The following is a 25,285-nucleotide window of genomic DNA, read 5'->3' as shown; positions in this document are numbered from 1 at the left end:
TTCAAGCACTGGGAATTGCTGAAGTGAAATTGCTACAAATACCTTTATGTTAATTCTGGTTTATATCTTCAAGATGCACAAAACAAAGGCTTAGGAAAACACGGATTACTGAAAACAGTCATGTTCCACATATATGCTCCATGTAAAAAGTCAGATACTCTCTTTTCTCATAATTCTTTATTTTACTTCAAATCCCAAAAGATTGTTATATTTAATTTTCTTTAGGTAGGTGAATGGAGAAACAGGTTAAATACCTCAATTATTTGACCCAAATAAGACCAAACTGGATCTTTTCCAGCTACCATCATATTTAACAGATTTTTATAAACTTAGATTACAATAGGAAAACCATGTGATGGTAACCTTCAAAAATGTCTTTAAATTCTTACAAGACACTTAAAATTTATTATTCTTATGAAATAATTATACCAAAAATTTATAGCACCTTTTAAAATAAAATATTAAAGAAAAAATTGTAGAAACACTTTTAGATGCTATGATCCACAAATGATACCAATGTAAATGAAAACAGCCTTCTGGAAATGCAACACAAAGTATTCAGAAGACAAACATGGAAATGGACAAAGAAGAGCAGTTGATAAGAGAAATAAAAAAGAGAGTGTGCTAGAATTTTGTAATAATCTCAATAAATTGAATGCCAGGGGTCAGTATCAAGACAAAAAAAATTCCAGATGAATTATTAAAAGGCTTGGCTAGTTTTATGACCAGTAATAAACACACACCATTCGCATGTGTTAAATTGAAGGAAATCAGATCTTAGATTTTAAAGCATTCAGAGCAAGCATATAAGCTGCCTGTCATCTCCCACTCACAGCACATGAAATGGCAAAGGAGTCCTGTGTTTGTTGGAACATTGGATAGTCCCCAGAAGAAACATCTGTGTACAAGAGGGGCCCAAATAAAATCAGAGAAGTTATTCTTTATAATGTAGTTGAATTGGTAAGGGTAAATATTCAAACATTATTATCATACAAAAATCACTGATTTTAAATTTTAACTTCTGTCCTTCCCTTTGCAAGCCTGAATAAAATAACAAAAGTAATTCCAGAGCTCTTCTCATGTCTCAAGACTCTATTCCAAATGTCAAACTCTGTATCAAGTATTACAAGTACTGAATAAAGATGTAAATACTGGCATGTTGTAAATTAGGCTTCATGGGGAAATTTAGATGCAAAGAATGATACCGAGGGAATTGTCCAGACATGGATTTAACAATAGTGCTCCTGCCCTCCCACAGTAACTTTTAACAAAATTGACTTCATTCCTCTCACAATGCACCTTGCCAAGAAATTGATTTGAATAAAGGGCCCTCATTAGCAATAAAAGTTTGGAGGGAAATGCTGCTTGAAATTTGCTTTGCTGAAGTGTATGCAAGGAAAAGAACTTTGCTAGCAGTAGCTGCACAAGCCAATCCCAGCCTGCTGGTCCTACTGTGTCAGCTGCTACTCCCTGGTACTTCAATAGCAACAGAAGAATAAACTTGTAACATCCATGTATATATCATCCTGATAGTGAAGCTTAGGATGTCCTTCTCTACCAGCTGCGGAGCTCACAGTGACTATTCAGACCTTCTCAACTTCTAGAAAGGCTTTGCAATGTGCTCTGGGAGATAGTATGTGAAAGCTGACAGAATTATGCAATGAGTATTAATGCTCAAATCCTTGTTACACTCTTAGCTTCTGAGCAAAATTTAAGGTGACGGTGATTCTTAAATGTAGTTGTTGTGTGCAGGAAAGGATCAGAATTATTCAGGGCTGCTCAGAAAACTCAGCAGGTATTGAGAGGATTACCTTAGTGACAGCATGAAGTATTTAAGTTTACTACTGATAGCACCATTGAACCAATCTGAAAACAAAGAATGACCTATCTCAAGCAACTTAAGGATCAACAGAGTTGTAAACTAAATTCCTATAACATTACCTTTATTAAGCTATCTTTAATTCATGTTTTCAGGCCACAGCTGCACATCTAAAATAGAGTACCTTGATCAATTTTATGAAATTTTCATTATAGCACTGTTCTAAACACTGAGTTTTGAACAAACACGACAAGCTACAGTCCTAGCTCCATGATTTAGTAATCTTTAACAGCTAGAGGGTTCATACAGCATGAGCTATCCTTCTTGTAAATAACATAGCTCCCTCTGTATGCTAAAGGCAAAAAGCAGAATTCAAGATTCCTAGCATTCAAAACTAATACCAAAACTGGGACACCTGAATTCATTATGAAAATACCAAATGTACCTGAGCAGTGCCTACTAAAGGACTTGCCATCACTCCTTCAGCTCAACTACAAAGAGTCAGCATCAAAAACTTGAAGGGCAAGATGTTTAAATTTGATCTGCTGGGAGGGGGGACCCTAGTACTGTTACATTTAATACACAGAAGACAGAGATCACTTGAAAACAGAAAAAAAACTTGGCCAATCTGAAGGAAACATACATTTACAATGAGACTCTAAGATGTTTTGATCCACTAGTAAACTCTCACATGGACATATTTTGTAAAATTCTTGTTCTAGGTATTGACAATAAAAGTCCTAATACAATGTCATAAGAAGTGCCTCATTTTCAGTGTGTTCAGAAATTAGAAACCAAAAGGCATCAACTGGTTCTTCTTCATTCACTTCCTTGATGTGTGGGTTTAAGTAGACTGACTTACTCTAATGCAATGTTAGCCATCACCAAATACATTTTCCTGAGCAGGCACCAAGCACAATGACACATAGCAACTTCCCAAAAGAGCTCCTGCAGTGCATAGATGCTACAGAGAACCTGGTTGTTTATGAGTACCCATACACTCTACATGCATTGACCACTGTAAGGTAAAATTCAAATGCAGAAGCATTGTACATCAAGGCATGCATTCCAGTATTTTTCATTTACGTGAAAAAATATTCACATCTTGCCCCTACAGGAGTTCTTAATGGATTTAGAGAAAGCAGTGGCCAGTGAGTTAAAAGGGAAAGGGGAAAGACCCAGCTGAGCTTTATACCTTGCAATTTATTGTAAAATCCCACTAGAAGATAATATATAAGGATAAATTTGTTGTACCTTGGCTCCATTTTTGTATCTCCTCCTGTGCTTTTATTTCTTTTCAGGATATGGCAGTGCTTTAATTTCTCTCAAAATCCTTTCACATAACAAAGACCATGCATGCCACCTACTCTTTCATTGTACAAGGACACACTTCAAAGACTTGATTTCTCTGTGTCCTATATTCCTGTTTTTCCTTCAGTGGGCAAGAGCTCAGTGGGGTTTCTGTTGCTACTGGCACTAACTTAAGCTGGAAACAGTTATGTGCCCCTTCTGCCTCCTCTCACTCACAGCCTCTCCTGTCTCTTAGACTTGTTTAGTTGCAAGAGCAAAATTATTTTCTACATAGACAGGAACATTTTATAAAGTGTTAAAGAATGCATTTAACTTTTTCTGGTATATGTACAATTACAAAGATGACTGAAGCTACAGGTTTCCTCCTTTTGGAGGAAAAAAACCTACCTGGTGATAAATGGAAGTGAAAAAAACCCAAAATCAACCAATTAAGCAACCAACCAAGAACAAGCAAACAAAAACCCACCAAAACAAACCAAAACAACAGCTGGGTTTTTTTACCCCTTTTTTTCTTTAGCACCCCCCTGAAAATATTTAGAAGACATAAATCAGCAGTGGAGATGGTCATGGTAGGTAGCTAATCATCCAGTAAGACATACCATTTTTTTTTACAGCTTACTCAACAGACTGTAACTCAGCAAAAACTGTAAAAGATAAAGCAACCACAAACACCACCACACCTGCAAGTCTGGGCATTTATCTTTTTATCATTACCATTAATACAACCAGTGCATGTCTCTTGACTAGGCTGATAGTTCAAATCATAATGAAAGGAAAGGAGCTTGAGAATGTAGTTTCAGGCAGGCAGCAGAAGAAAATTTTTCTGGTTTTATGCCCCTTTATGGTTGTCCAAACAAACAAAAAAATTTCTCAGCTTGAATGTTTACATTACATATTATCAAGTGGGAAATGGCTACATAAACACAGGAAACAGCATAACTGGAGCACAGAATTAATTAAGAAATAAACTGGTTCAGAATTTAAGCATACTGCACTTCACAACATTTTTAATAGTATGTTATTCTATTGAGTACTCTGTCAAAAGTAGATATTTTAGGATATTACAAGTATCCTTACCTTCTTAAACATTTATCACATGGAACATTTTTTCCTATGAAAAATGAGTAAACAATACAAACCCAAATCTTTTTCTATAGGGCAAATTCTTCTGTTTAGGAATTGCAGAAATGAAGAAATCTCTGCTTTTGTGGAAAGTTGTGTGGCTTTTTTAACTTTTTTGTTCAATGCATTAACAGTTACAGAAATTATCTGATTAAGATAAATCCTAGCAAATAAGCTTTACTCTACAAAAAGCTTTTTTTAAACTTTCCAAGACATTTTTAATCTGGCTGTAGACTTCTTAACAGTTACCCCAAATCATTTCCGTATGTTTATTATTTTGTTTCTTTGCTTTTCCAAATCCTGATCTGTAAATTTTGCAGCCAGGCCTGTTTCCCTCACTGTGCAGATGTCAAGAAAACCTCTCCAGAGCAGAGTGAATGTGCCCTGAACAGGCCTCCTTGTGAGGTCCATTAGGATGTGGAAGGAAAGTTGGAAATCAATAAAAGAATAAATAAACATTTCACTAATCAAAGTAAGAACTTTCTAACTTGCCATGAAAAGTAAATCCAATGTTATTTAATTAGTGCAGATTATTCCTTAAGGGATGTTGAGCTGCCAGACTCATCACAACATTTATTTTGAAAAGCTTCATTTGTCAGAATTCCTTAAACTGCCTTTAAATAGTCTTTCCTTAAAAAAACAGAGAGTAAGAGTGTAGGTTTCTTCTTCCTAGACGAAAGCTGGACATATTAAAGCAGATAGACAAGCTGTTCATTAGTGACACATTTCTTAAGAGACCAAGAGTTTGCCTGGATGTCATAAGCAACAACTTCTGAGTCTGAAGAACAAACACCTCAAAATTTAAAGTTTGAAACAAATAAATAAACAAAATGAAAGTTTAGCAGTGAGACATAAAAATAAGCAAACAGCTAACCCAACATGGAAGCCAAAATGTTGGCAGGAATGTTTACTGCAGCTAGGATTTTCTTTTAAATTTTTCATACTTCAGAATCTGTCAGAGAGCATGAATAAATTTTTCAAATTGCCAGAAATGGTTATATTTGACAATTTGGCTCTAATTTTCTTTAAACAAACAAGCAATAAAAATGGCCAGCTACAGACCCCTCCATAGAAATTTAGGCTCCTAAATACTGAAATCAACCTATTTAGAGCCTCACACAAATTGCTCTTGGGACAAATATCATGGGTGAGAATGTTACTCTCAAATTCAACCGGAAAAACTGTTTTATTAGATATTGTCCAACTTCTGCCTGTTCCCCATTTTCCCCATAATCCCTACCTCAAAAAAGACTGTGGGAGTCTTTTTGAGAAATACAGCATAGTCTTAGCCATTACCATGATGGACACCTTTGAAATAATTTACTGAAAGATACTTAATGACAATCTGATTAACCATGCTCCAGGCTAAGAGGGATGCATGGTCACTGAGCAATATAAAATACTTACTCAATTTCTACATCACATATTCCAACACTTGGCCTAATCTCAGTTTGTGCCTTGGACATTTTCCTTGGCAAAGTCTATTTTCTTTGGCAAAGTATTTCACAATGCAGCTCATCGTGAGGTTTTCCTGACATTCAGCCTAAATTCTTCCTGTCAGATGACTGTCTCTTCTTAGTCAGATGATGTAAGCAGCATCCACACTTCCCAGACAAAGAAAGTTTCAAATCAGAGTGAGAACTTGAGAAGCTGAACAGTTCAAACTGAAAGGGGTCTTAAGTATTTAAGACTTAAGTATATTATACTTACTCTTTTAGCAATCAATGCAATCACTTCTATGGGAACTAAAAATGCCTTAACTGTGGCTAACTGGTGGCTATGGGGACTAAGCAATTGTGTAAGCAGTCACAACCTGTCTGCTGCTCTTAGTGAGGGTGTGAATTCAAGCAGCCAGGCGAAGTTGTGCTGGTTTACAGCTGGCCCTGCACTATTTGTGATCATCATGTGCTGCCTTCCAGTATGAAAATTAATTTGCACCTTCACAGACAATGTAGGTCTTCACGGGTCAATGCCACTAACTGCACAAGTGGGGTTAATAGGTCTACGATCTGTTACTATTAGGAATCACTTTGCATTCTATTGCACAGCTGCTGTGAAATAAAACACTGAAGAGATAACTATTTGTTATCTCTTCAGTACCAACAAAACCCAACCCCAAAAAGCATTGTTTAAAAAAAAAAAAAAACACAGAACCAAAAAAAACTAAGAAAAAGAAGTTGGTGCTGGGGAAATTAGCTACTCAAAGAGATTAATGTAATTAGAAGTTGAATTTTGCTTTAACAACTACTTCGTGAATGGACACATCCAGGCATAAAGCCAAAATCAGCTTAGCTGTTTGTAATGGTACTATGCCCAGGAACTGTTAATGTTGAAAGTGGAAGTATGTATCCTTTCAGGAAACAAAAGCACGTGTATGAACATTTAAGATGTATTCTGAAAAAAATGTAGGTTAGCCACAGCTGCAAACTACTCAGAGGTAAGGGAGCTTTTATATATATAGGATCCATAGAAAACCTTTCCATTTCGCCTTACTATTGACATACTAAGTTTTACTGGTAGCTAACACACTGAAGAATGTTCAGATGTTATTTAAGGCTCAATTGCTGAATAGTTATAATTTAGAAGGGTCTGACAGTTGTCAGTGATGAAAATTCAAAATGAGTATGTTGGGAACAGCACACAGAATTAAGAAAGGAACACAGGACATGTCATGATATATGCCATGACAAGACATTTAGAGCAAACGGACTAATAATAGTATCAGATTCAGATTTTTTAGCCTTTTTTTTTATCCTCTCATGCAAATACAACTAACAAAATAAGTCAACTTAGAAAGCTCTCATCTAGTTTGTAAAAAGGTCTCAATATAGTGTAAGAGGCAGCTTAGGGGAGAGAAAGGGCTAGCCTGGTGTCTTTAAACTGTGACTCTACTAAGAAGGGATTGTGCGTTGCTAAGTGGGCTCAGCTGCAGAGGTCACACCTCCCTGTGGTCCTGCTGGATGCCCATCAGGGAAACCGAGCTGACCTTTGCCTCAGCATGGAAATTATGGATGGTCTCGCCCTATCAAACAGCTCCCCCACCCCCTCAATAGTATCCCTGGTGAAAACATAGCCTTTAGCCACAGAATGGTAATGGTGGTCGGGTCTGACAGCAGCTGGGGGGGCAGTGCTGTTGGGAGGCGCACAGGAGCGGTGCAGGACGGGCAGCTCTGGGCTGACCCTGTGTGCGGCCACCTCTTGGCTCCGCGCTGGCCCCAGCCCAGGGCCATGGGATGGGTGGAGACTCAGGTCAGTGCCAGAGCCCGCTGCAGGCTTTGGCTGGCTGCAGCCCACTCTGTACTGACTGTGACACTTGGACTTCAGAGGGACTTTCACATCAACTCCATGAGATCCCGTCATGACACGTCACATGACAACAAACTGGGCCAAAGTTTTACCCATTTTGGCCAAGGTGGATGGGCCACCTCCACTTAATCCAGAAAGGAAACTCAAACTTATTTGAAAAATAGTTTTTACTAAAGAACAGCTACCCAAAGATAGCTCTCACAATATTTTAATCCTTTAGGCTACCAGACTCCGTGGCCCCATCCTTCAAAACTTTCCTCAGGACCATGTGACCATGGTTTCCAGATTTCTACTCTAATTTCCTTTTTAACACTAGAAAAATAATCTCTTTCCCTGAGTGCACCTACTTGTAATAGCAGGGCTGCAACAAATACTGCACCAAGAAGTAGATTTGTAGTCATTTATTTTGGTGATCATGCTAGCTTAAGCAGTTTGCTGATCTTGAAATGCCCCTTCATCCGCTTTTTGACTTCTTTTTCTGTCCTCTGTTGCTGTCACACTGAAACAGTCTGTTGCAACATGGTTGAAAAATAACCAGTAAATATCTTGTTTGTTTTGCTTTTAGCCAGGTCAGTTTTGTGAAGTGGGTACATAATAAACTGGCATGGCTGCCAAAAAACAGACAAAACTGTTAATCTGTTTCAGTCTTAGCTCAAAGCAAAAGCACTTGCTTCAGGAGATACATCCAAGAAAGCTTCTCAAAATAACAGTAACTGAAGCCTCTGCAGACACTTGAAAAGTATAATAAAGGCAACCTAAGTGTTCTGCAAATACTAACACAACATCCTAACAGAAAATACTTATATAAAACACCTTTGTATGTAACACAGCTATGAGCCCATGAAGATTACACAGATTACTCAAAGGAGAATATTTTTCTTCCTTGTGAAAAGGTGGAGGGCTTTGTTTGGCTAGTGTTTGTTTGGTTTAAATAAAGGCATATTTGTTTCTACACACCCATTGGGACATAAAGTGCTTGTGTTGTTTTCTGTTTTTAATCACATTTCCCAGGACATTACATAAAAACAAATACAGCAGTTTCATTCCAAAGATCAGACTAAATGAAGGAAAATTAAAAATTAAGTTTGTAGGAATGAAGCACCTTTTTTCGTACTTCCAGGAGAATTGCAGATAAATTCAGAATCCATTAAAAAATTTTAGAAAGTGGTAGCATGTCAGGTAGCAGCATGTTGTGACATGATTACAAGCTAGTAATGGTTACAGCACATATCTTCTTCTACAACCGGCTCCATTCCCTCCCTCTGTAGTCAGAAAATAAATGTATAAAACTTAAAGGCTGTAAGGTTGGCTGATCCAGAACTCATGTTCCCTTAAAATACTCTTTTAAAAGTGCAAACATATTTCTTTCTTTTTTCTCTCTCTTTTTTCTTTTCAGATGGTCAACAGCCATCTGAAAAGACAACTAGTGACTGCGGTGGAAGCAAAAGAATCTACAAACTAATATTGCAACTACGACATTTCTGTGAAGACTAAAACGTCATTAAAATAAATTCCTTCCAGCAACGCTACTCACAGAATGCTTCTCAAATCTTTGGGAAGTGCTGTTATGCAATGCAATACTACATGCAGTGAAATGCTTGCATGGAGTGAACATATGAATTGAGAACAAAATAGATTTACAAAATGACAAGTAGCAAGGGTCTTTCCAACTAGCCTTTCATTTTGTACTTTTAATGAAGACAGCATTTCATATCTCTCTCCACGATACTCTTCAAAACTGGAAATAGCAAGTAATCTCCTTTTGTGAATGTTGTCACTGAAAAATGCTGCAAGGTAAAGCTGGTAAACCTTTTACAAGGATAGCACAAGGGGAAATGTCTTTAAACTGAAAGAGGTTAGGTTTAGATTAAATATAGGGAAGAAATTCTTTAATTTGAGACTGGTGAGACATTGGCATAGGTTGCCCAGAGAAATTGCAGATGCCCCAGAAGTGTTGAAAGCTGGATGGGGCTTTGAGTAACCTGGTCTAGTGTCTGGCCTCCCTGCCACAGCAGGAGGAGATGAAGTATGATCTTGAAGATCCCTCCCAACCCAAACCATTCTCTGATTGTATATCCATATGGAGGCAAATACAAATACACGCACCTTGAATATAGAAAGCAGGGGAAACTGTAATTGCTAACAACCAATTACACTAATCTCCTGCAACACACATTGTTTCTTAGAAATATTTTCTAAAAAATATTTTCTTAATTTGCATTCTCTGTAGAAGACTGAAATGCAAATACTATTTGCACACTGAACACTGTTTATGTAAGATGGCAAAGGAATGTACACGAATCTTATAAATCCCCTTATCTCTGTTCCCCTTTCCTTTCCTCTTGAACAATTATCCTATTCCCACTCTCCTGTCTTACTCAGGGTCTCTTAGCCCTATCAAGACAGATAAGTGATCACTCTTTGATGCCAACTATCCAGTCAAAACAACAGCAGATATCAATACAGGAGATCTATATTTTCACACCTCTTAAGAAGTTGCTTACTACAAGGAAATAACTTTGTCACAAATCAACTCTATGACAACTATCTTGGAAAACAGCTAAGACTGTCTCTAAAAGCAGTCAAATTGCTTTCCTCCTCAACAGGTAGGTTTAAAGGCAATGAAATTATCTAGGCCTAAGATGAGGAGCACAGGGTGCAAAAGGCTCTGCACTCTGGACATTCATATCAACAGCAAATAACTCACATTTTCAAAAGAAAAATAAAAACGTAGAGACAAAGCTGCTAAGAAATACAGAGCAAAACATGAACAGTAGGTTCTCTGTTGACTTCATGATCATAAAACTTGGAAAATATTCTGAATTAATAGTACTGTTCTGTCACAACACAGTGAACGGAGGTACCTTCTGCAAAGGTAAAGAAAATATGGACCTGTATTTTCAATTCCAGAGGATGGCAGTTACAGGGATGTGAAAGGCTCTAGCTGCAACTTGTTGAGACCAGTTTGATCTTTTAAAAATTATCATACCCAAATGTCCCAGGATGATTGCTTTTTCTTAATTTCCACAAAAAATAATGAAAGAAATTATTTTAAATTGTGACTATTACTGGAGAAATTAGAATTAGATTTAAACAAATTAGGAGCGCACCAAGTGTACAATTATGGCAGCTGATGCAGTGTTATCTGGAAAAGCCAGCTAATGCTCTGTACTAATAGCAGACATAATTTTGTCTCTAAATTGTCTGGCTTAGTACATGTTCTTTATCTGAGAAAAGTTCAGAAATACATACAGATGTTATATGTTAAACTACCTTAATGATAACAGAACATGAACTGTTTACTTTTATTACTCTGGTTTTTATGTTTTTTTTATAACTGAGCACAAATGCTAAGAAACACCCACTGAACACGTGTATTTTCATACTTAAGCAGTGCAGAGAAAGACAGCAAACAAGATTCCTTCTAGACCAAGACAGGGCAAGGGGGAAAGCTGCATTGAAAGCAAAGCTCCCTCTAGACAAGAACCCACTTGTTGCAGATCTGCTGATTTCAGATATGAATTATAATGATCAGAGACAACATATGCAAAGAAATGAAGGTACATTTTTATTATATTTTTGATAGCAATTACATCAAAGTAATTACTATTTTCTGGATAGTAATTCTGGCCCTGAAAAGGTGTTCATTTTCCTTGTGCGCACTGTAGTGATGGGAAGGAAGTAATAGAAAGTTAGTGCAAGAGGAATTATTTTTCCAGCTGCATCACTTCTCCAATTATGTTCACCATACAGTCATACAAACATTCGCACCAGCACAACAGGAAAGACCTTTTCTCAAAAGGTCTACACTCTACAGATATGCAATTAATATGAATACAGAAATATTTTTCTGAGTGTTGCTGAACTCCATGTAAGTAATCTCCCTATTTTGATGGTGAAAGGCTGACTGAGAATTAAGGCAAAGCTGGTTCTGCAAACTGCTAATTAGATAAAATCCTGTGTAGCACATTTCCTCCAGTCATTCCATAGTTAAAACACAGCAGGAAACTATGTAATGCTATCGAGCACACTCTTGCTTCTGCAGTATTCTCCAAGTAATTTTGCAATGTATGTTCTTGTTTATCCTTACAAAGTAAGACTGACAACTGTATCAGCAAGGAAAAGAAAAATCTGATTTCAAGGGCTGAAGTGTTAGCCTGTTGCTGAGGACTAGTCCAAGTGTGCTGAAAGATGCCATTTCAACTAATGAATCACATGCCTTCAAATAATGTTGATATAATTTATTTGAATTAAAACTAATCAAAGAGACCTCCTTGCAGTCTCTTCTCATTCTCAGTTTCTAGGTGTTAAGCCTTCCTTGTTGCCTTCCTCTGTGTCTTTTGTAGATACTTTCTGGCCAGAAATGTATATAGCAAGTATTCAAAATGGGGGCTCTCCAAAAAGGTTTGTGAAAACATGCAATTTGTTTCCAGTAATTTTCCTAATGATTTCTCTCAGAGGACAGTAAGCTGATAGTTGAAAAAAAAAAAAAAAAAAAAAACCAACAAAAACAAACAAACAAACAAAACCCCATTGAAATCAGTATTTTCCTATCTTGCAGAACTTCCCCTAACAAAGAGAAGGATTTTTCTGTAATTAATATCAAATGTGTTCTCTGCTATTCCTGGGATGAAATAGGAGGAAGAAAAGGTGAAAAAATGAATAGATAAATGTAGGTAAAAATTATTTTTACAAGAAAATTTAAAAATTCAGTACGGATTTACTGATCCTTGTTCAATAGAAACCTCAAAGAGGTATTTCCAAATTAGTAATCTGATGCAGAAATTCAGATAGTCTTTCCAAAGACATTAGTCAACAACACAGTCCATGCTACCTTAATGACTCAATAGGATGTACAGCCATCTTAAATATAAGGAAAAAAACTCGCTAAACTCAGGTGCTTTTAATTAATTTTAAACAGCAAACATGGTGGGAGGAGAGGGAGTAGAAGGAACAACAAAAAATAAAGAAACAAAAAACAGTCGTAACTTCGAAGAAGTCCTTTTATTTGTGGCATTTTTTTTCACTTATAGTAATATGCTTTCAGTGTTCTTCCCAGCAGACTCCTACCAAGGAGATTAATTTAAATGCCAAATCTTGCATGAGAGGTAAAACACACTGAAATCAGTTACCAAGTATATCAAAACACCATCAAACATTATTTTTTTGCAATTTGAGAAACACCATGCAAAACAAAATGCCAGGTGCTTGTTCTGCAGTCTCAGAGTGATAAGTACATGCAATGTTATTTTTCCCCTGTATAAACTGAGAAATAAGCTGCCTCTGTGGATGAGAGACTGCTTACTCTTCTGATGGAATCTGTAACACATTTTGCATTATAAGGAAAAGGCTAATTCTGCTCAACAACATGTTGTGCCCTTCAGTATCTGATTTTATGTACCATTCCATGGATGGCTGGTTTCAACAGCTCATTTATTTTTCTTCAAGTGCAGCTTTTGAAACTGAATATTTTTATGCTTTCTCTGGAAGCAGATAGCATCAAACCCCTTGTGTGAGGGCAAATACAGAACCACAATGAGAACATCCAGTTTATTAAAAAAAAAAAAATCCACAAAAATGAGATACTGTCTGAAGCATTAAGATTATTAGATACAAAAAGGAAGACTTTATAAAGAAAAATGTTCATTGAGTACAAAAGTATCCACGTCAGTATTTTTATACTATCCCCTGGAGTGTTTAGTATTGGTCAGGAATCTCACTGATTCATGATGCCAGACAGAAAAAGCTCTGGGGCCATTCATCACGTGCCAACAACCAAAAAAACACTTGGATAAATAGCAAGGAGTTTAAGAATTAAGAGCCTATTTCAGTCTTGTATTTAGAAAACTCTCAGAAATAATCAGGGAGTTCCAGCAAGACAACATTGACATTCAAAAGAACGCATTGCAATGCTTCACACATATAGGGAATCTCTAGGACTAGTAGCATGAACCAGTTAATCTATACTGATGTCAACACAGAATAATCCTACAAAAGGAAAAGGAAGTAGCATTTTATTTTACTCACAGATCATTTATGTTTGTTATTAATTTTACTAACAATATAAAATTAATAGGAAGCATAAATAAAATATGAATCTGTAAAATAAAATATGTCACTCATTTAACAAAAAGAACGCAAATTCAGTGAAAGAGGAAGGAAATTATTTTAAGTAAGTTCCCTTGATAAGGATTCAAACATTCACATGGGATTAAATTATAGCATCTCTATTGTTCCCTAATAAACACTAGGAAATAGAGGTCATTATTCTACACTAGGAAATAGAGGTCATTATTCTACATCCCTGATGGCTTGCTGCTGAAGTCATTGGAAATGTAGTGGGGATATATCTGACTTTTTATCCTATTTACAGTACATGTGAAGCCCAAGAGTATTGCTTAGTGTTTAGTTGGAGTTTTTTTAATGCACCATTTACCAACAGCATCACTAAATTAACACCACCACGAAATGACAGATCTCATCAAAACCTAAGGCTGTACATCATAAAAGAAGGTATCTTATGAGTTATTTTTTCCTTTATTTTCTTTTTAAGGGGAAATGTGTGATGCATGGCCTCTGTTTTTTTCTGACTACTTGTCCATTTTCTAGCATCAAGGAATAAAAGACAAGGATAAAAGAAACTGACTTGCAATAATCACCATATTATTAGTGCTGCCAGTAATATTGGCCACAAAGCCTTACAAAACAGAGTATTTATGTGACATACAGTTACATTTGACTTTATATTTCAGTGTTTTTCCCAATAATACTGTTCATAATGTCTTGTTTCATTAGCTTCTTCTGAATTAAAAAAAAAATAGTTCCTTCTGGTTCTTTATGCAGGAAGGAGAGACTTACTAAATACTTCTCAAACTATTTCCTTGACCACTGGCAACACTTCATTTATACATTCAGTGGACAAGCACTCCAACAGTGTGTTCACCAAGACAAAAATATAATTTGACTTATGAAGAATTTAATAGGTATCAGATTAGAAATAAATTAGTCACATGAATATATACTTTTTTAGACTTTTTATAGTCAAATCTGATTAATACACTTATATGTATGCTCATAATTTAATAAAATAAAGTTCAAGGCAGGGAAATAAGGCCATTAGGTGGTATGCAAAATTAATATTTGTCATTCCATACTCTCATACATCCTGTATGAGGATGTGTCTTTTACTATCAAATGCTACAAGAATTAAAAGAAAGTTGAAAGTAGTACAATGAAGTATATCCAAAAATAGCCACAACATTGTCTAGCTGTTTTTCTCCAAGCCTTCTACAAAATGTCAAAAAGAACAAGCTTTTTTAAAATAACTTTTGCATGTTTTCTCTTTTTATGCAGAAGGAAATTAAATTCTTAAGGACCTGCATGCCATGCCTCAAGCTTTCCCATCAGCTGAGAACTTTGTTTAATATTGTCACTAAGCTGCAAATTGGCTGACTTTAACTGCTTTCAGCAGAGAAATCTTAGGGTATACGTAATGCTCCACACTTCCTCAGAAGTAAGCAAAAGCACTCTGAAGATTCCACTGTTAAATTGCAAGTTTTTCAAGCAAAAAAACTTATACTAGGGATCTATTTGGCACACTGATCCTTACAGGAAACTCTGGATTCTATGATGGCATGTAGAAAACTGCAGTAAGAAACTGGGGAATAAAAAACCCACATCTTTGACAAAGTTGATACTTTTACTACAGTAATAGTTAAACAAATTCCACCAACAGGCACCTCAAACTTTTTAAACCTAGAGAAATTCTAAGTTTGATAAACTTTCTTATGCAAATATAACTACCATGAAAACTGTGTGTCCTCAATGTTCTCATGCTGGACAGGGAATGGGAACTGAATGAGGTTATTCCAAACTGAACAAAAAGTTATTCAGTAATTACAAGTAATTTCTCATCAAGAGCAGCTTTTCCATATATGAAGACCCTGAGGGAACCCACACTGGAGTAGCCTGTTCCTGGAGGGCTCAATCCTGTGGAAAGGACCCATGCTGGAGCAGGTCATGAAGAAACACAGCCCATGGGAAAGACTCATGTTGGAGAAATTTGTGGAGACTGTTCCCCAAGGGAGGGACCAGTACTGGAGCAAGAGTGTGAGAGTCCTCCCCATGAGGAGGAAGAAGTGCAGCCCTCATTCTCTGCCCTTCTCTGCCACTGGCAGGGAGGACATAGAGAACTGGGATTATAGTAAAGCATCAAAAGAAGGGAGGGGCAGGAGACATTTCTTTAAGATTTGGGTTTTGTTTCTTATTACTCTGATTTGTCATTAAATTAGGCAGATTTACCCAAGCTGAGTCTGTTTTGCTCATGACAGTGATTGCCAAGTGATCTCTCCCTGCCCTTATCTCAACCCATGAGCCTTCCCTTGTATTTTCTCTGCCGAGATGAGAAGGACAATGACACAGCAGCTTTGGTGGGCACCACTAATCCAACCAGGGTCAACCTACCACACTCAGCTATACAATACATGCATTCCCATGGAGATCATATTGATATAGAACAAAATGTATTATTCCATCTGGTTGGTCTTTTTTCACTTAATAATATTATTTTTTTCCTTCTTTTATGCTAAAGGCCTTCCTATATCTTTTAAAAAAACATTATATGGCAAGCTCAAATTATAAACCAAAGAGAGGCCATAAACTTCTAAAACTGAAAACAGTAGTGACTCCTCTGAGGGGAAAAAACTGAGGGGAAAGAAAAGAGAGAAAATAATAGGAAATGTTTTTACATATTATGAAAGACTAACAAGTTTGAAAAATGAAACCCTCACCTATTCCTTGTTTTTTTTTTTTTTCTAATAGTTAACTCATAACAATCTTTAACTTAAACTGGAAAGCTATTAATTTAAAAACACTGTTTAACTAAGGAACTAATAAGTGTTCTCCTAACCAACTTTTAAGGTGGTAAGTATAGAACACTCACCTTACTCTTCCAGCTACCTAGGAAAAAATGTTTCACATAAAGTAAAAAAAAAAAAAATACTTTTATACATTTAAGTGATATTACCTATGCAACTGTACTAAATAAATGTTAGGATGCTGCCATTTTAAAATATTTATATAAACAGAAATAGTGGGAGGGCAATTCTATGGCTATTTACTTCTAGGTTAAGACAAATTTACATAAAATTTTTCTGAATTAGTAAATTTGTTCCAGTCTGAGTCATAAATGTCTTACCTCAAAGTTCTAAGTACCCATAAGAGAAAGGAAAATCAGGACAGACATAATCTTTGGATGGATTAGAGCTAGTTAAACTTTCATGAGATTTAAAGTCCCCCTACTGATGTTAATTCTTAGCTCACTCTTTTATTCATGACTGACTCACAAGTAAGGACAAAAACAGCTTCACTGCTTACCTGGATTTTTTTTTTAATAGTTCCATAAAAATACACTTAAAGCTTCTTTAACAAAGCTATATTTGAATAAAAATATAAAATTCAAAGCAAACATCAGGAAACAGAAGCAAACGGCATAAGGACACCCTATCAATGGATGACTCTGGCAAGACTGATCCATAATGCATTCTACAAGAGTTTTTCTCAGCTGCTGAATTTGCTTTCTCTTCTTATCCAATTCTTGGATTACTAGCACACATTCATGGGACAACACTCAAGAGTGTTTCATTAAATACAAATAAAGATCTATGTCTCCAGTACAAGATTTTTGCAGGAAGGGAAAGGTACACCAGCATTCAAAGCTTATTTTGGGTCAGGGAGCAGGGAGGTAGGAAATTGAGAGAAAACAATTTTTAAAATGACACAAAAGTCTTTGGTTGAATAGTTTAATAAAAATTGCTGCAGTTTGTGCTAGTGCATTCTGCCTTTTCGTAAGAATTCAAAATAATTCTTATGATGTACTTAACCTCTACTACACAAATAAAATTTTTAAAAAATCACTTCAGGGAGAATAGAAAAAAGTGTACTATTTTACTCAAGGAGAGGCCAAATGTAAGATTACTGCAGGCAAACTTACCAGTCGTCTTCTCTCCTCTTCAACAGCAATCAGGAGCCGAGCAAACTCCTTCAATGACTGGGCTGAAAGGAAAACAAAGAAAAAGAATGTTCTGCTTAAAATGAGATTTTTAAGACCCAGTAAGTCCATTATCTGGATTGAAGCTACAGTGACAAAATATTTCTCTTATACTGCAATGTAATCAGTAGCCTTATAACAAGATAGACTGAAGCAGGCAGCAGGTCAAGAGCAAAGAAAAAGAACCTGAGTCTTAAGAGTCATATGTATTTTAAAAATAATTTTTTTAATGGAATGTGGCAAACTGAATTTCCTGAAACATGGAAAGATCAGTCTCAAAACAGAATAATTCTGCTTTCAGACACAAAATTCATTTTAGCATACCAGGAGCAGAAAGAAAATAGTTGAGTTTCTCCCACTAAGGTGGGAGAACAAGGATTTGAAAGAACTATGAAAAATACTTGGGTAAAAAAGTGAAACTCAACATTTGTCAAGTGTCTAGATTTAACTGCTCTTTGGCTTTATGTTTTACAAAGACAAGGTCTCAGGTGACCCAAACAGATGATTGATTTATAAGCTTTGAATTCTGTTCCAACTGGGACATAGTCTTTGCTCAAAACTGTTTTCAAACAGAAGTCAAAGGGCTGAAGCATAGTCAATGGAAACATAATAAAAGAATTAACCCCTAAAAGAGGGCAAGATAGAGGAAAACATTCTGAAAATTCTGAAGACTTCATTCTCATGTAAGCAAGTGGTACAAACCTGTCTAGAAAGTATTTCTTTCCATTTGTATTACTTTCTCAAGGGCATAGGGGTTACTCAGATTCAGCATCACAGTCCCATAGGTGACAATCCCAGAGACCAATCATGTGAAGAGAGCTAAGTATCTGTTTTTACTTTCTCCTGATGCAACTTGTAGTAATTGCTGCCAATGAGAGGATGCTACATTTTGTGGTTTAAAGCTCTGAACTCAGAATACAGATTGCTAAATAATACAGTTTCTCACAATAAAATTGAGGCAATCTCAATCATTTTGAACGAGGTAAAAAACAAACATGGAAACAGAACTCAGAGTTTCTCAAAAGAACAGGATTAAAAAATTTTTCAGTTAACCAACATACAGTGCTGACAGTATGCTAATGGAACTCCAGGTCTTAGGTAACTTTTCATCTTCCTAAATGTTTTTTGTGTTAGTCTCCAATAATATGGCTTTATTCCTTCTCAATATCTCTAAAAGATTTAGGGAAATAAGCACATTTTCTAGAAAGTACTGGAATAGATCCTTTAAGAAGGAACTAGTATCTGGCTTGCCTTAGCTGCCTTGTCTGCATTCATAAACTGCTACTTAGTTTTTGGACCATTCCCAAATAATTTCTTGTCTTTATACCATCTGGACCTTGCAGAGGTCATCCTTGCATTCTCCTTTCTCTTAACTTTTTCAGTTGAAGAACACTTTGCTGTTTGTTCCGATTTCTTCTGCAAGAAATTACATAGCTTTTTTTTTTTTTTTTTTTTTTTTTTTGTAACTATGATGCTGCACTTGCATATCTTGACCTCTAAGTTGTTGTTTGCTGATAATTCTTTTTTTCCCATTATGAGTTCTTGGTTTAGCCCAAATATACCTGGTAAGTTAAACATCAATCTACTTGGGAAGGGATTGCAGGACTGTGATTGCAGAGACACCTGCACAGAGGAAGGGAAGGGAAGGGAAGGGAAGGGAAGGGAAGGGAAGGGAAGGGAAGGGAAGGGAAGGGAAGGGAAGGGAAGGGAAGGGAAGGGAAGGGAAGGGAAGGGAAGGGAAGGGAAGGGAAGGGAAGGGAAGGGAAGGGAAGGGAAGGGAAGGGAAGGGAAGGGAAGGGAAGGGAAGGGAAGGGAAGGGAAGGGAAGGGAAGGGAAGGGAAGGGAAGGGAAGGGAAGGGAAGGGAAGGGAAGGGAAGGGAAGGGAAGGGAAGGGAAGGGAAGGGAAGGGAAGGGAAGGGAAGGGAAGGGAAGGGAAGGGAAGGGAAGGGAAGGGAAGGGAAGGGAAGGGAAGGGAAGGGAAGGGAATTTAGAAATCAGACCTGTCTGTGTCAGATGCAGCCCACTGTCTGTCAGGACACCCAGGCATTACACACCAGCCTGACAATCTTTTCTTAGTAATGCTACATTTTTTAAAAATCTACTTCTTTTTAATCACGATAGATATAGAAGAATGAAAGTGAACTTTGTAAATAAAAAAAAGGGTGGGAGGAAGAAGTCAAGTATTTTGCAAGAAGAAATGTCATGGGAATATGCTGATAAGAAATAAATCCTGAAAAAAAACCAATAATATGAAGTACAATGTGCAGCCCAACAGATTAAATATAAAGATATTTTTAGTTATTTTAATAAAGAATTATTGTAATTGGTGACCTATTTAAAGGAAGATGAAGTGCTGACTCAATATTTTATTCTAAGTTATTAGGCAATATTAACTAAAAAATCCCAACAGTTTTACAGTCTACTTTTTATTTAAGGGCTACTCAAAACGACTTGCAAGATACATTTGGCAACACGATGGAAATTATGCCTGGGAAAAGCAATGCCCAATAAACAAAAACAATTCAATGGGTACCCAGATGTACGCTTGTGGTCTCATTCATCACAATCACAACAGGTTGCCAGCTGCTCTCTCTGGAGTGTTCCCAACTCAACAACAATGAGCTGCAAAATTTCCCTTGTCCAGGAGAAAGGGCTCCCATTATTTTATTTACCAAAAAAAAAAAAAAGCTACTCTCTTAACTTTTAACTAAAAAGTCTTTTAATTAATTTGCTTCATAAAGAAACAAACTAACAGTACCAACAGCTTAAACATTAATGTAGATCAACAACGTCCTTTTTTTTTCCCAATATCCCTATAATTTCAAACACATGGTACAGCTCCACAAAGAACTATAGTCACATAATTAAAAAGGAACTGAAGTTTGATGCTGAATATGGTTTACTGTATTGAAATCAACTCAGCTCTTCATAGGAAAAAAAAATGCACATAATAAATCTTGTGAAGTTTTTGCTATATACTTGTGTAGAGAATGTATCACCTTAAAATAGCATGTCTGTGGAAATTACTGAAGCTACTCTATCAACCTTAGCTTAATATTTCTGTACCACTAAATGTCACACGCAACAGATATGACATCATCTACATTTAATGACAAAGGGCTGACAAAGTGTATGACACATATAATAGTTTTGCATGACCAATAGTGAATTGAAAGACATAAGGCAAATTTTGGAAGGTAATGTTCAACCCAACACAGAAATTAAAAGCTAATGTGGAAGACAATATAACTGAATGTTCTTTTCTGTGGACTGCTGCTTTAATTTCCACTTATACATTCAATCTTAAACAATGCATAGACAATTTTTACATACTCTAAAACACACAGAACAAGATTTTTATTCAAAATGAGCAGATACCACCACCATCTTCAGATATGTGAATGCCAGCATGGAAAAAATAATACATAGATATGCCACATGTTCTTATGACACCTTGCTTTATGAAAGGCAAAAATTCAGAGATTTCCTTATGTCTTCCTGATGTGACTGAGGAACTGCCAGGACTGTGCAGTACATTGCTCCCAGTACTCTTTGGCAGGAAGGTCAGTCAAGTGCATCTTCCAGACTGGTTATACCTAGCACAGACTTGCTATAGCCGGCCTGAATTCATGCTTGAGCACAAACTGTAGCTAAAGTCTAGAGAGGAGTTTTTCCCTGTAAATAATTCATCACTGAAACAGAATTCAAGACAGACTAGTGGCCCATAAGGAAATTTTCTAAGGATTAACACTTGTTTACTAGACTTCCATGAAAAAGCAGAATAAATGTAAGATCTATGAAGACTGGGAGAAGAGACTTTCTTTTCCAAATCTAAAATTACAGTAAATATATTACTAAATAGTTGCTAGTTAACATTTATATTTCCAGAGCTTTTAATGATGGGTATTAATTGCAGCCACAACAAGCAGTTTTTTCAACAAATCACAACAGAAAATAAAATTTCCATCCTTCTTTCTATGGCTTTAAGGCATGTTGAAAAAGTATGTGAGGTGGTGGTGATGGGGAGGTACAGTAGGTAGGACAAGAATGGCCACAGAAGGCTTCCTTTCAGACAGAAAAAAAACACCATTTCAGAGTAACACTGACAGGCCACAACAGGTATGAGGAGACAATCATCTGCTTTCTCAGTAATTTCTACTTAATGAGAGGGATCTGTAATGTCTATCAATAAGTAACTAAATTGGATGTCTCAAAATATCACCACTATGCCAAGTTTTCACATTACAAAATGGAATGCAGAGGACAAATGTATCGAACAAAGGCTCCCAAAGCCTGTCATTATCTTGGTCTTTCAATATGTTGGCTATGAATTTAAATGGAACCTTATTTTATACACTGGAGGTTTCCTTTACTACTGTCATGACCTGGACTGATTTGTTAATGATCCTTTTCCCCCGCTATTTTTCCTACTGAATTAGGCCTATAAAACATAAATGTGTACAATTATTTAGAGCTTTAAAGGGAATTACATTTGAGTCCAATGGGAACAAGCTGAAGGATCAACACCTTAGTCTATAAACATAAATAATGAATAATTTATGCAAATTGTGAAAAATGCGAAATGTCCTTGAACTTTAAGCAGAGTATTGGAGTCAAAGCGTTTTATAACTAATGTTGACTGGGCTGGAGCACCTTTGTAACAATTTAAAAAACAGTAGTGCAGGATGACTACAACATTTTCCTACAGAAAACAGCTGTTGGTTTTATTTTTAAAACACATTTTCAGAAAAGCTGTATTTGGACAAGAAGACATATGTCTGATATGTCTGATTGTCAATAATTACTCGGGTTTTCTATTTTCTTTATCTACTGTTATTTCTTCCACTATTCTACCCTAGGTCAGCTTCCCTCACTTTCCAAATGGCAACAATTTTTGGAGAAACTTCAACTTGTAAGACTGAGCTCTTTACCATAAGTTATATTTACTGGGAAAGCAGAAAAGACCACAAAATAGGAGAGAAGTACAGAATTTGAAAGCAATGTTTATCTTAGTTATTTGTCCCCTTTTGAGTATCATTCCCAAGATAACAGAGGAAATGCAGCAACTGCTTTCTTTTGTTAAGGTTTAAGAAAAATCAGTTAAGCATTCATGTAAATTCCAGATTGCAAGCTTGCAGCATGTCAGATATGCTTTAAGCTGAGTATTGGTGTCAAGAGATGAATTATGTTAGAAGATTTCATTGTGAAAAAAGAAGTTAGAATAGCAAGATAATGGTTCATTTCTTCATGGAGTTTCAATCTCATTTTTTATTTGGAAAATTATTATTGTAAGTGCTGCCTTATCCTTTCCATTTGGTTTCCTTTACCTTCCTAATCTAGGTATCAGGTTTTATGGATCTGTAATAAGGACCTTATGCATTCCTGTTGTCTGTGTTTACATTTACCACAGCCTCCTCAAGAACAGTAAAAAAGGCTATTTGAACCTTCCTATAATACAATGAAATGCACTTCTAGTAATAAAAGACATAGGATGAAACAAAAATTCAAGTGTAGACATTTAAAGATTACATCAGCATACCACAGCATGGAAATACACTCTCAAAGTGACAATGATTTCTGCCAGAAGACAGTGGTTTAAATTTACAATCCAAATAACTACAAATTTCCTTGAAGACTTCCATCATGGGAAGGCACACTAAGGTACAGACAACCCTGTCTGGTCTGTACTGTTCTTGTGATAGAATCAAGACATTCAGACTCAGTAAGTGAACATTCTTACTATTATCTCCAAAATTAGTCTGCAAGGACTTAATCCAATGCTTTTTTTTTATCAAATACTACCATGATCTTGCAGATTTTGAAATAGCTCCCAAGGAGCACAAGTTTCAGTGGTAACTTTGTTTCCTGCAGCAATTCCATCCTTGAACTGTGCAGAAAGGTATTTTGCCAAATTATTTTAATTATTGAAAATAAGTGTGCTACCTCACATAAGGAAATCCAAATTTGCCCCAAAAAATTAATTTTAGATCAGAAAGAAAAAGTATGACAAGAGCAAAGAGACAGAGATGAAAAATGACTATTTTAAAGCTTCTGCAAAGAAATTACACAAATGAATAAGCAAGAAAAATGACAAATTAAGCCTTTTATGCCCAAATTTATGCTTCAAGGTATATGTATTGTTCTCCAAATATGATCACATGTTCCACTACATGCCGGCAAGCAGAGAATTTCATCACGGCACAGCTACTCAAATACATGTAAGTAAAAGTAAAGAAACCCCAAGGCTTCTCTTTATTTCATTTGAGGTAAGGCATTGCAAACTCAAGAGTAAATTCAGTGGTAATTTTTTTCTCCACATCATAATTAGGAGCATTTTGCCTCTTCACAGCAGTAGGACAGAGAGATGGTAGTAACTGCTGCAAATTCCCCATGAAAACAAAATCAGCAATGAAACTATCAGATATTCAGCAACAGTTTCCCATTCAACCTCCCCTGGTTTATAGCATTTGATCCCTGTATGATTTTAGGCAATGTTCCCCACAGTTTCAAAGCCCTTCAATTGCAGGCCATATATACCAGACCCAAACATTTGGGTTTTATCACACTACAAAGGTAAGACAAACCAACAGAAGAGGCCAGCGTTTGCACAGCAAGCTGGGAATGGAACCTCCCTCCTGAGCATCACACACATGTGCCGCACACTGCAGGCCAATACGAGAACCATAAAAGGCACCAAATCAAGATCTCAGCTTAACTGAAGGCCAAAGCTCTGCAAGATGTGCTTGGCAGGACAGTATAACATTTACTTACCATATGAGGCAATTTTAACTCAAGAGTATTTTCACTTTGCAAAACTTAATGAGCAAATATAGCATGGTATTTTCGGAAGTTTTTTTTCTAAACATATGCAAAACATAAAGTGCAGGGCCACTATTAGAAGTAAAAATCCTTTCCCCTTTTCAGAAACAAACCTACATCAGGGTAACCATCTAAATCCAGTTACAAACAGTGTCATTTCTGAGAATTCTTTGCTATAAAAAGGAGCTATCATTTCACAAATATTTAAACATACAAATACAAGCCTTGTACAAAAGTTAAAACAATTCTTTGAGCCAATACATTTACACTTTTCCACTCCACTACTTTTCAACAGAGTCATATACAGAAATCTACATGTTTATATACGAACTAAAATTTGCAAGAAAGTAAGGTTTTCTAGAATTTCCAGATTTACTGTCAACACTTGTCAAACACAATACTTGGAGAGATAACATAAAGACATACAATGTCACACGTTTTAAATAAATCCAATTCCTTGACTTAATATCAGTAAATTGCCATGCCCTTCTCATGCAGAAGCTCACAAAGTAAATACAAGTAGAAAATTCTAAATAGATCAAGCAAGGGCAAAACACTTCAGAGAGTCCTGAAAAAATTTTAAAGTTCATAATGGCTGTCTATTCCACAGTATGTTTGTAAAAACAAAACAAAAACAAACTCACACCAAAGAATAATTGCATTACTACCATTATACTTTTAACACTTTATGAAAAATAGAGCTGCATATCTACCCTTTGTTAGTGTTCTACCCTATTTATAAAAGCAGTACAGGTATTGAAAATACGTCGTTCAATTTGGAAAATTTACTTATCTTGTATAGCATGAATTATTCAACATGGCAGAAATGTGGTAGAAAAAATTCTTTCTTGACTTTACTA

General features: G+C 36.1%; 1 protein-coding gene across 2 annotated transcripts in view; it reads right to left on the bottom strand.

Annotated features, from left to right (window-relative positions):
- ARHGAP42 (Rho GTPase activating protein 42) overlaps positions 1 to 25,285 on the bottom strand; it is a 138,669-nt gene that overhangs the window by 73,691 nt on the left and 39,693 nt on the right. For both annotated transcript variants that reach the window (XM_032747579.3, XM_030269749.4), the window contains one exon: positions 17,550 to 17,611. In XM_032747579.3, coding sequence (XP_032603470.3) covers positions 17,550 to 17,611 — 62 coding nt within the window. The remainder of the gene's footprint in view (positions 1 to 17,549; positions 17,612 to 25,285) is intronic.

Source organism: Taeniopygia guttata, chromosome 1, assembly GCF_048771995.1.
Source record: "Taeniopygia guttata chromosome 1, bTaeGut7.mat, whole genome shotgun sequence".
Lineage (NCBI taxonomy): Eukaryota > Metazoa > Chordata > Aves > Passeriformes > Estrildidae > Taeniopygia > Taeniopygia guttata.
Note: the sequence above shows the minus strand (reverse complement) of the source record. Positions and strands in the feature narration are given on the sequence as shown.